Source organism: Ochotona princeps, chromosome 13, assembly GCF_030435755.1.
Source record: "Ochotona princeps isolate mOchPri1 chromosome 13, mOchPri1.hap1, whole genome shotgun sequence".
Classification (NCBI taxonomy): domain Eukaryota; kingdom Metazoa; phylum Chordata; class Mammalia; order Lagomorpha; family Ochotonidae; genus Ochotona; species Ochotona princeps.
In genome coordinates this window covers 13,886,782-13,899,759 of record NC_080844.1, presented here as the reverse complement: position 1 = coordinate 13,899,759, position 12,978 = coordinate 13,886,782, and the positions used below count along the sequence as shown (strand labels likewise).

General features: G+C 38.5%; 1 protein-coding gene across 13 annotated transcripts in view; it reads right to left on the bottom strand.

Moving 5' to 3' along the window:
• CPEB3 (cytoplasmic polyadenylation element binding protein 3) overlaps positions 1-12,978 on the bottom strand; it is a 214,996-nt gene that overhangs the window by 114,886 nt on the left and 87,132 nt on the right. For all 13 annotated transcript variants that reach the window (XR_009246476.1, XM_058671353.1, XM_058671352.1 and 10 more), the window contains exon 4: positions 4,948-5,004. Coding sequence is in view for 12 of the 13 variants with exons in the window: in XM_058671353.1 (XP_058527336.1) it covers positions 4,948-5,004 (57 nt within the window). In the remaining variant the exon portion in view is untranslated. The remainder of the gene's footprint in view (positions 1-4,947; positions 5,005-12,978) is intronic.

The window sequence follows — 12,978 nt, the reverse complement described above, 5'->3', positions numbered from 1 at the left end:
GGCAGACTTATTTTTCTTCTGGTGTGTCACTTTCTGAATATCCTGCAGTGCTGGCATTACAATGGGCACTCCCCACTAAGTCTCAGCTGCTCCATTTCCAGTCCAGCTCCCTACTAATGTACTTGGGTAAAGCAATAGAAGATGGCTCAGTCCTTGGGTCCCTGCACCCACAAGGAAGATGACAGAAGCCCCAGGATCCGGTTTTGGACCAGCCCAGTTCTGGCAGCTGTGGCCAGTTGGGCAGTGAAGCAGTGGATAGAAGATCTGTCTTTTCTTTCTTTTTTTTTTTAAAGATTTATTTTATTTTTATTACAAAGTCAGATGTACTGAGAGGAGGAGAGATAGAGAGGAAATGGAGCTGCTGGGATTAGAACCAGCGGCCATATGGGATCAAGGCGAGGACCCTAGCCACTAGGCCACGCTGCCGAGCCCCGATCTGTCTTTTCTCTCTGCAAATTTGCCTTCCATATAAAAATAAAAATCTTAAAAAAAAAAAAAATAGAAGAAGGGTTTGGCGTGGTAGTATAGTGGCTAAAGTCTTTGCCTTGCATGCTGGGATCCCATATGGGAGCTGGCTCACGTCCTGGTGGTCCCACTTCCCAACCAGCTCCCTGCCTGTGGCCTAGGAAGGCAGTCAAGGATGGCCCAAAGCCTGGGGACCCAGAATACGCATGGAAGACCTGGAATAATCTCCTGGCACCTAGCTTCAAATTGGCTCAGCTTTGGCCATCGCAGCCAATTGGAGACTGATTCAGCAGACAGAAGATCTTTCCTCTCTGTCTCTCATCCTCCCTGTATGTCTGACTTTCCAATAAAAATGATGAATAAATAAATAATAGGGGGGAAAAAAAGCCTAACTCCAGAAAATGCTTTTTATGGCTGTGCATTGCTGCATCTTTAGGCTTCGCATGCCTACTTGGATGACGCTGTGCTAGAACTGAAAAATATTATCTCTGAAGCCTCCTCCATTTCTAATTTTTAGCAAGGAACTTTATGATACTGTTTTGCCATGCCCATTTTCTACTTGGAAAAGAGGATCTGGCCAATCAAAAGGAGTAAAGTAATTGACCAGGCAGTGATCCTTCAGAGTAAACTGAAACAAGGTAGTCAGTCTAGTCATGAACACTAATCTGATTAGGATTTGGTTCACTTGAGTAATCACAGAGGCACAATATCCTTTCCCAAAGAATAACATGAGGGAGAGAAAAAAATCAAGTCAAAAACCTATTGTACTGCTGAACCAACTCCATACCTAGAGCATGAAAAACAAAACAAAAAGGATGTTTCAAGTTAAGACTGCAGTGCTTGTATCCCATATAAAGGTACTGGTTTGAGTCCTAGCTTTTCCACCTGCAGTCCAGCTCCCTGCTACTGTGTCTGGGAAAGCAGTGGACAACAGTCCAAGTGCTTCAGCCCCTACCCACGTGGGAGACTCAAAATAATCTGCTGGCTCGTGCGTTCAGTCAGGTCCAGCCTCAGATGTGCAGCCATTTGGGAGTGACCCAGTAGATGGAGGATCTCTCTCTCTTTCTCCCTTTCTCTGTAAGTGTGCCTTTCAAATAAATAAAATAAACCTTTAAAAAGAAAAACAAATACAAGCTACTGTCAGTGTTTGAAAAATCTAGCTGATACCACTATAAATGAAGCTAGAAGCACTCCTAGCAGCCTCCTGCCTTCTCCTGTAGGAAAAGTAAAACTACGTTATGTGAAAGTCTGGGGGATGCAAATGTTTTGGGATGTAAGGGTAAAGAATACGAGAAGGTAATGAGTAGAACTGCTAAAAACTAAGGAAAAAAATACCTGTCCAAACAAAAGGAGCACACTGTTTCAGAACTTCATTTTGGAAATATTGGATAAGTCACAGGTTTCACAGACAGATCACAATTTCTTCCCTATTCCTCCCCTTTGATAGCCTGTGATAGGTATAGGCCTAATATTCAGGGAAAAGTCAAAACGTAGCTAGTAGTTATTAAAAGTCATGTCCTCATTTGGAAAAAATCACTAGACACTTGACTTCACACAGGTTTTCTAGCACACTAAACCTATCAGGTTTACTGGTAATTGTGAGCCTTCTGTACTTGGCATACTGTCCACCTCTTCCATGTTCCATTTTTTATCATCTAGATGACATTAGCAAAGGTGATGTCATCAGTTAAAAGTATAATTGGAAGTCAAGTACTAGAACACACACACACAGACACAAGACAAACTGGTCCATTCAGAGCTGGGAACTAGTACTGAGGAGTGTGATTGCTCACCATGACATGTCTGTTTTTCCTACCAAGTCAGGGCAGCTGAGAACATGGTATCTTCAAAAGAGATCCAGCCACGTTTTAATGAGGTCAAGGAAGCAAAATAAAGATGAAAGATTTTTACTTTTTAAGACATAGTGAACAGCAACGTTACATTGAGAGTTAGGAAGAATAGATTTTGGAAAAGCAAAAAAAAAAAAAAAAAAAAAAGGTGGGGGGAGTTATCAGAAGGGACTACAATTGATCACATTTCTGTTTTAGAAAAATTTGAACATCACCTAGGTTCTCTTTAGTTTTCTTAGCCAGTCATTCCTTTTTGAAGATACAGTTCAACTTTAACCTATTCCTTTCCAATAACTTCAAATTCTGAATGAAATTTCAGCAATTTGGAATTTCATGCTAATTATTCCTATATGAAGGCTGATGGAATTGAAGAACAAAGTCACAGGACAATAACAATTGGGCCAGCAAATGGTAACATAAAAAGAAAGACAAAGAAAAATAATACATGAATGTTTGTGCATGTATTACGTACATAAATCACCAGATGGGGACTCAATGACACAAAAGGGAAAAAAGCTTTAACACAGGAAATGTGTCAAAGTCAGCAGGTCCCACAAGCCCCTACCAAGCAGGATATGTTTACTCTGGTGATTGCAAGTTGGAGTCAACTTTGAAAGAGAACTGATGGTAAGCAATGCCAGTGTCAGATTCTGGCTATTGTTATGTTGCATTCTGAGGAGTCAACAGGCTTCTTTGACCTCGGCCAGCACACATACACAGCCACTTGAAGACTGACGCACTCAGATATCTGTAATCAGGTAGCAACTATGTCTAGCCCATCAACATTTGACACAGATATCAGCAAAATGATTTTTTAGTGCTTCTAAAAGTATTGCAGATTCACAGAACTTTTATGTTCAATGCAGTCATTCAGATGACACCATCAGCCCTGGCTTCTCATAGATTGAAGAGACCAAGGCTCACAAAAGAAGATTCAAGCCACAGGCACTAATAGAAAGAACACAATTGCAATCTCTTTGCTTAAAAGCAAAGAGTGAAACTGAAATCTAATAATGAAAAACAGTTTAAAAGGAAAGATACCAGTTTGCTTCAGTTTTTACAAAGAAAACCATACGTTAGATCCTCTTTCTCTTGGAGAACAGAGTTCACAGCAAGTCTTTTCTCAGAAACACATTCACTCTCTCAGGCAAAGCTACTACCACACTATTCTGTTCTGCTTATAACTCTAAATGCCATCATCTAATTGGAGCCTTTCCACATTATTTATTGCTGAAGCCCAGCAATAAATAAATAAGCATAAATAAAGAAGCATGTTTATTAATTCTTATTTTAGAAAAAAACAAGAAGTAGAGGATCTAAATGTGACCTTTCTTTTAGAAGAAAATGACAGGTGGATACTTAGGAAATTTTCCTCCAAGATCCTCCAAAGAAGAGAATATTAACTATTCAAGCAAAAAAAAAACAAAAACAAAAACAAAAACAAAACAACAAAAAAAAACGTTGCTGACTACAGTGCAGAACCAAGGAAACATGGACTGTATATTTTAGAAGTAATCCAATAACTATCTTAAAGAATTCCAATGTAATTTCAACAGGTTTACTTAAGCAATAGAGAAAGGGATAATACTAGACACAAATCTATACCCACATAGGTCTCCATGGGAATCCAAAATCAGTTTGTATAGCTAGGAGAATGAAATACACTAACATCTCATTTGACAAAGAAGAAAATTTAAATGTTGTGTGACCCAATGACTTGTATAAGTTCAACTGACAGCAGACAATTTCCATTTAGAGAATGTATTTCAAAACTATTGGGTTACCACACACTAAAAGCAGAGCTGACATAAGCCAGGTGTTCTTTCCAATGCTAATTAATACAATGACCTTCTACTTAATTTTTGATGATCTAGAACTTTATCTAACAATCATTCTACAAAACTATTGTTAATCTGTAAAGTGCTTGACAATTGATACTCTATAAAACGGGAGATCTCTGGATGTCCAGCTTGAAACATCTGCCAGTTACCAACCACAATAAGAAAATTCTGAGTTATGCTTAAAACAAGTGGATGATTCATTTATACACATGCTCTACCTCATTTCCTCCCACTTTGCCGCCTTTCTTCACTCCCCTACCCAAGTGGTATACAGCAGGGGTCGACAAACGCTTTGTGCCTAGAGCCAAGCACTGTTTTGTGGGCTCTGCCTTTATAACACAAAAAAGAGCCACAGGCAATCTAGAAAAGAATGGGTGTGGCTACCTTCCAATGAAACTTTATTTACAAAAACAGGCAGTAGGCCAGATGAGGCTTTTCAGGGTTGTGAGTTGCCAACCCTAAAATAGTGCAGCAATCACCAAACTTTGGCTTATACCAGAATTATCAATGAAGCTTATCAAGTCACATCTCCCTGGACCTCATCCTTAGTTTCTGATGTTGTTGGTCTGTAGTGAGGCCTGAGATTTTGCATTCTTACTAAGTTCTCAAGTGATGTTGTTGCTGCTGCTGCTGGTCCAGAGACCACATTCTGAGAATCGCTGGTATAGCATAATGGTCTATACTGACTGATTTTATGAAGGGCTAAAACGTAATGAACAGTGAAGAAAGTAGGAACCACATCCTGCGAACTTAGCTGCTAAATATATAGAAGATTTCATGTAAAGACTTACTGTTAAGTGCCATAATATTATCTGTTCCTGGATGATGAAAATTTATTCCCATGCGCCCTGGAAAATAAAATTATTTTATTTTAAGCACACAAAAAAATTCAGTTATAATTTCATAATATTAAAAAATAGTAACATTTAAAAAGCTAAACAAATTAATCCTTAACAATAACATTGCTATCAACAGCCAAAGCAGTCGCAACAGTTTCTAAATCAAATCATAAAACACATACATGAAAGGGCTCAAAATAAAGCCAAAGTCTCAACAACAAATAAAATACAGCAAAACAAAACAAAAAATAGAAGCTTCTGTTAAAATAGTCTAATGTTTAATGTATCTCCCATATTCCAATTCAAACATGCTAACTCTATGTGTTCAGTATTTTATGTAAACATTTATATTCCCCTTTGGATTCAAGCAATACATCTGAGTATGAGACAGAATAAAAGCAAACAGGTTTTAAAGTGCCTCAATACTCAATATATTAGCAGTAACAACACAAAAAGGTAAAGTTTATATGACATCTAAAGTGAGGAGAAAATGGCCTAAGGATCTAGAGTTTTTATGTTATCTCTACCATTAACTATGACATTGGCCACAGTGATTCTCCAGATTTGCCTTCCTACACCTCCAATAAAAGGCACAAACTTCAGCCTATACTGGCTGGCTTCTTGTTTTTACCTCTCTGAACTAAGACTCAGTTTTACGTTTTTAAAAGGCTGTAAGGCAGAACAAAAACTAATATGCAACAAAGGCACTGTGACCCATAAAACCTAAAATATCTACTCTATTTTTTTAAACGAAGAGTCTCAAATTTCTCTATCTGATTTTAAAATTTATACTGATTTTATTTATTTACTTTTTTTGTTTCATTTGAAAGGCGGAGGGGGAAAGGTGGAGACAAAGAGACAGATGGAATGAGATCTACTTCCCAAATGCCCACAACAGTTCAAGGCCAAAGTCAGGAACCTGGAACTCAATGCAGAGCTCTCATGCAGATGGCAGGGAGATTATCATCTGCTGCTTCAAATAATGCACACCAGCAGGAAAAAGAGTACCTGGAACTCAAACTGGACACTCTAATATGGGACGCACCCAAACAGGCAGCAAATTAAATGCTGCACAATTGACAACACCTCAAATATTTACTCTTCAACCCTTCACAAAGTCTCCCAACCCCTGGTTGTCTATAAGAACACAAGAATCAGAGTTTTTTTATGGATCCCAGGGATATGAGTAGAAGATGCAAAAATTTGGTATCACTGGGCCCGGTGCAATGGCTGAGTGGCTGAATCCTCGCCTTGCATGTCATTTCTCAGCTGCTCCACTTTCCACTCAGCTCCCTGCTTGTGGCCTGGGAAAGCAGTTGAGGACAGCCCATAAGCCTTGGGACTCCGCACCCAACTGGGAGACTGTGAAGAAGCTCTTGGCTCCTGGCTTCAGATTGGCTCAGCTCTGGCCATTGTGGCCACTCAGAGAGTGAACCAACAGATAGAAGATCTTTCTCTCTGTCTCTCCTTCTCTCAATAAATCTGTCTTTCCAAGAAAAACAAATTAAAAAACTTAAAAAAAAGATTTTGGTATGATCTTTCATTTATTATTTATTTGAGATAAGAGGTGGGCCAACCAACAGAAAAATGAAACACAGATAGACTTCTGTGGGGGAAATTGTATTTAGTATGTTTCCTTGACAAATTCCTTTGACAATGTAATTTCCTGAAAAGAATGCTTTTGTGCAAAAGCCAGTATCCATAAACTTGGTTCTGCAAGATTTTGACATTCAGTTATGTTGAGTTATCATGAAATTCACATGAAAATGTTAAATTTGTTACACTGTCATTGTTTAAAGTTTACACTCTTCTACTGCAGAGAAAATTAGAGATGAGGCAAAAGCGATTGACTTTTATGACAAATAAACTTCATATTTAATGCAAAAGGTCAGTCGTGTGGTATTAAAACTCAGGTAAAGGATACTGGAGACAACATCATGAAGATCTTCTGCCCAAAAGTAAAGCATCACAGTACACACGACAGCATTTGCATCAAAGAAAAAGGCAAATCACGAATACCTTGGTAAATATTGGTTTGCCTGAATAAGTTCTTCCTTAAAGACTTTGCATAAGGTCATTCATTCTAACAGGCTGGAACAAAACCAAAACCCCCAAAAGACTCTAAAGAAACTTCCAATTTTACCATGAAGCATCTTAGGACTTTAAAAAAAAATTTTATGTTTGTTATTTTAAATCTTTTGAGAATAAAGATACTGTATCTCTCTAGTTCTGCGGGGACTATTTTGCCAAAATTTATAATGCAGTAATCCTTTTTAAGAATGTATTATAATGTTTTCTTTAGAAAGACCATCATACCACTAGAGAAGTCATCTTAACATTAGAATTGCTTATTTTATTTTTTGTAGATTTCAGATATCTTTTCATGTCTACTGGAAGCAAATAACAGGGAATTTAAAAAATTATTCCACTGTTAAAAGACACATTTAATTGATCTTTATATGTAGTGTTCTATGTGCCTTATTATATTTTTCTAGTTCCCGAGTCATTTAAAAGTCCCTGAAAATTACAACCTATACCATATATGCACTGGCTGCTGTATCTCCTACCAACATGTTGATCAGAATCTGTTACAGGAAAACTCGTCACCAGAACAAGGTTTTGACTGGTTATGGACAATCTACAATCATTTTGATTTCAAATATCTTTACCAATGTCCTCTCTTTTACTATTTTCAGGAAGAGAGCTCTTACTTGCATTTATTGTCACCACAGACTAGCGTCTATGAAAACTATATGTGATGTATCCTAAGTTAGCTTTCAACATATTTTGTAATATTGTAATTTAACAGTAAATAATCAATCACTGGAAGGTCTTCCAGAAAAGCTCAGTGAGACTTCAAAAGAACTTAAAAAGGAGTGACCATTATTGTGACATTGTGGGTTAAGCTGTAACCTGTCTGTTTCAATTCTGAACCAGCTCCCTACTAACGCATCTGGCAAAGCAGTAGCAAACAGTCCAAGTGCTTGGGCCTCTGCACCCAAATCAAGACCAGGATGAAGCTCCTGGCATGAGCCTGGTCCAACCCTGGTCTCTTGAGGAGTGAACCATTTGAGCAGTGAACCAGCAAGGCAGAAAATCTCTGTTTTGCTTTTCCTCTTATTCTCACCCTTTGTAACGCTGCCTTTCAAACACATAATAAATAAGTCTTTAAAAAAATTTAAGTCAGTCACATCACATATACAGGGATTCTATTAAATCTGCAATCAAAAATTACCCAGATGAGATTGTGGCTCCTAATATGCAAGTGATGCTCCCTAACCATTTCCAGAAAAATAAAGGATTACCAAGAAAATCAGGTCAGCCCAGAGTTAGCTGAACTTTCTCAAACCTAAAGGGTGACTCTTTTGTCTTCCGAAAATTGAATATATACATACATGTACACATATATGTATGTATAGGCACACTATTTTCATGAGGTATTACAATTGTCTCACTGGAAAGATGAAACTCAAAGGAAGTTTTGTCATTATTCTACACTGATAACCTCCACAATCCTCCTTAAGAAACACGCAAACAGGATTAGTTAGTGTTTCGCAGACTGAAGGCAGGCACGATTTGGTAAGACACAGAAAATTTTAACTTTCCTGACGCTCTCTCAAATTCTGTGGGCTGTTTTGACTTCAAGGTAGCTCAGGATGAAACCCATCAACAGTAGATGCTGTAGAAACTCTGGGCCAACACCACATCTAATGAACTAATTATCTTAATATAATCTGATTTCTCCATTAATTAAATCCAATTTTAAAAAGTAAAATAAAATACAGTTTCTACAAGCTAATTTCTGTACCTTTTCAAGGAATAATGTTTAAACGCTATAAAATATAATTGTATTTCTTAGAGAAAACATTAAACAATATAAAAGCGTGCACAGCAAAGATAAGCACAGTTAACATTTTTATTTAGTTTTCTTTTTTTTTATTTTACAATTGGAAAACTGGAATGATTTTATTTCGAATACTGTATCTTATGTTTTATAGTCACTAAGTGATCCTTCAGGAGAGAGAAAATACATAGTAGCAAACCAAAAACTGATTCCAAATTCAGGTAAGGCTATTTTTTTCTTCCTTTTGTCCAACGAGTACAGCTGTTTAATCAGCTGCGAAAACAGAATCAAGTGTGTGACATCTGGTGATGTTTGTTAATGCAGTCTGGTGCTGCTAGTGCGACATTTTGTCACCTGTCCATGCACTGCTATTTTTAAATTGTTCTTGTCAGCTAGCTCTCTTTTAAGTATGGTGTAAAATATAAGGTTTCAGAGACTGGAGGGCACACTTGGTTTTACTGAGTTAAATGATGCTGTGGAAATCTGAGACAGTGTCCCACTTTCCCCATTGCACATGACTTAACAGACAAGGGCAGAGAGAAGGGACAAAGAGAGGTTAGAGAATAGGGCTCCCACTGCTATTCAGAAAAACAACCAAAAAATATCATAGTTTCAGAAGCTCAGTTTACACTCATATTTAAGAAGGTAATGATAACTCTACCTCTACCGTTCTTTGATGTTTCAGAGTTCAACCAAATCCATACTTAACATGCAAAATAAAAATTGAAAATTTTATTGATTCATAACAACTTATGGAAATCATCCCTTCACTTAGATAACACTTTTTTAAAAAAGATTTATTTATTTTCATTACAAAGTCAGATATACAGAGAGGAGGAGAGACAGAGAGGAAGATCTTCCGTCTGATGATTCACTCCCCAAGTGAGCGCAACGGCCAGTTCTGTGCCAATCCGAAGCCAGGAACCAGGAACCTCTTTCCGGATCTCCCACATGGGTGCAGTGTCCCAATGCATTGGGCCGTCCCTGACTGCTTTCCCAGGCCACAAGCAGGGAGCTGGATGGGAAGTGGAGCTGCTGCGATTAGAACCGGCACCCATATGGGATCCTGGCACGTTCAAGGCAAAGACTTTAGCCACTAGGACACACCGCCGGGCCCAGATAACATGTTTTGACATGAAGGATAACTGCTGTAACTATTTCTAATCAACCCCTTTGCTCTAGAAACTTGAGCACACTGCAGTTTTCACATATTAGGGTCACTGCTTTGTTCCACAAAGCGTGATGATGATAAAATGTATCTTCCACTAGACTTTACTGTCCATTACTTTTCTCTAAAATAGGTGATATAGGGTACTTCAAGAACTTTGTATTAAATGGAATTAAAAGGCAAAGTTTACAGTGGTAGACTTAAAATTATGCATAGTTTTCTCACATACCATGCATTTTTATAACCATACTGCCAGTCTCTCACACTTTGCTTTAGAAAAAGAATCCAGGCCCTGTGCGATAGCCTAGTGGCTAAAGTCCTCGTCTTGTATGCACCATGATCCCACATGGGTGCCAGTTCATATCTCAGCTGCACCTCTTCCCATCCAACTCCCTGCTTGTGGCCTGGGAAAGCAGTAAAGGATGGCCCAAGGCCTTGGGACCCTGCACCTGCGTGGGATACCTGGACGAAGCTCCTGGCTCCTGGCTTTGGATCAGCTCAGCTCCAGCTGTTGCAGCTGCTTGGGAGTGAACCAGCGGATCACTCCTTTTTCTGTCTCTCCTTTTTATATATCTGCCTTTCCAAAAAAAAATAAATAAATACGAAAAAAAGTAACTATAAGATGTAATAGTATGATATGTAAAAACAGATGAGATGGATTTTTAAATATTGCATTTAGGAAGTTGCATTGTAGCAAGGGCAACCCATATGGGTGTTGGTTATTATCTCCAATTGTTTCACTTTTTTTTTTGTTTTTTAAAGATTTATTTTTATTACAAAGTCAGATATACAAAGAGGAGGAGAAACAGAGAGGAAGATCTTCTGTCCGATGATTCACTCCCCAAGTGAGCCGCAACGGCTGGTGCGCACCGATCCGATGCCAGGAACCAGGAACCTCCTCCGGGTCTCCCACGCGGATGCAGGAACCCAATGCATTGGGCCATTCTCGACTGCTTTCCCAGGCCACAAGCAGGGAGCTGGATGGGAAGTGGAGCTGCCAGGACTAGAACCGGCGCCCATATGGGATCCCGGGGCGTTCAAGGTGAGTACTTTAGCCGCTAGGCCACGCCGCTGGGCCCAATTGTTTCACTTTTGATTAAGCTCCCTGCTAATGGTCAAGGAGAAGCATGGGAAAATAGCACAAGACACCCGTATCCACGTGGGAGATGAATCTCCTGGCTCCTGGCTCCAGCATGACCCTGCTCTGGCCATTGTGGCCATTTGGGGAGTGAACAAACTGATAGCAGATCTTTCTCTACAATTCTACTTCTCTCCAATTCTTTCAAATGAGATAAATAAGCCTTCTTTAAAAATCCCACTTAGGAAATAAGATTTGATACTAGAATATTATCAGTATATTTTAAATAACCAATAAACAAAACTGTGAGCCTTTAACCTAAAGTCAAATCTTAATTGTTTTGCATACTAGTAGAGGATAATTTTCAGGAAGTTTTAAAATTCTTTGTGCCTCTGTTTGTTCATTCAAGGTTGCATGCCAGGACAGTTCAATCAATTTCTGAAAGTGCTCTCCAGGCACAATCTTCTCCAACAGAACACTACATGAGAGTACTTCAAAAAGTCTGTGGAAAAATCAAACTGAAAAGTAAGTTTTTTGGGGCATCATGCCAATCCTCTGTCTACAGTGCTGGCATTCCCTATCGGTATCACTTTATATCCTGGCTGCTCCAATTTCAACCCAGCTCACTTCTTACAACCCGGGAAAGCAGTGGAGGACGACTCAAGTCCTTGGGCCCCTGTGCCCACATGGGGGACTCAAACCAAAGTCTTGATTCTGGTTTCAGCTTAGCTCAGGTCAACGCCAGCCAACAGGGTGTGAACAATTAGACAGAAGAGCTCTCCATCTCTCCTTCTTCTTATAAATCTGCCTTTCAAATATGAATAAATAAATAAATAAGACTTTAAAAACAGAAGTAAATTCATTTTGGTGCAGAAAAAAAGAACTTTCTGCATGAGGGATCTGAAGAAATTCAGAGAAAACACATTATTATGGGAAAAATTATTCAAAAATGTGGGCACCACAAAAATATAAACATCTTTTTTGAATATTCTTTACATGTTTTTAAATTTATTTGAAAATCAGGATTATATTTAGAGAGAGATCCGTCATCCATTGGATCACTCTTTAGCCAGGCCAAAAACAAGAGTTAGGAAATCCATCTGGGTCTCCATGTAGGTGTGGGGGCCCAAGGAGCTTAGACCATTGCCCCTGCTTTCCCAGGCACATTAGGCGGGAGCTGCTTCTGCAGCGGAGCAACCAACACACAAGCTGGCGCTCATATGGAATGCTGCATTATACTTTAATTATCCATTAACTTTTTAAAGTACTCTCATATTACTGTGCAACTTAACAAGATAAACTTATATTGTTCAATATCTAGTTACTACCCTCATACATAAAGATTATATAAAACAATAACAATGACTTTTGCTGACTCAGAATTTATCCCCTAAGAATTTGTGGAATATAGTAACTTTTAGATAAGACAAACGATGTGGGCTGAAAAGCGGCAGCACAAAAAAATAGAACTGAGCCATAATGTAATCAACAGAAATAAAGAAGGTACGTTTTTTTGGAATAAATAGGAAACGTAATGAAGGTATATATTTTTTTCTAAAACAGGAAGACTCCACAAATTTCATAAAAGTGGGCCAACTTTCTGAAAGGCTCTCTAACATTAAATTGTGTTCAGTAATGAAGAATTCCTCTGGAGCACCAAAGGGACAGTATCTATCCTTTGCAAGCTTCTGTCAATTTAAATGTTTTAAAGCAGTATTACTGGAAGGCATGCTATTTTTCCAGGTCTTTTTCAGCATACCTTTGAAAAACAAGTCCTTTCAGGGTCTCCCCAAGAAGCTGAGGAATTAGACTGGACTATAAGATGTTGGACTCTATGTTTAGTTTATGCTTGCAAAGAGGGAATTTCAACAGTACTTGATCAGTAGATATGCA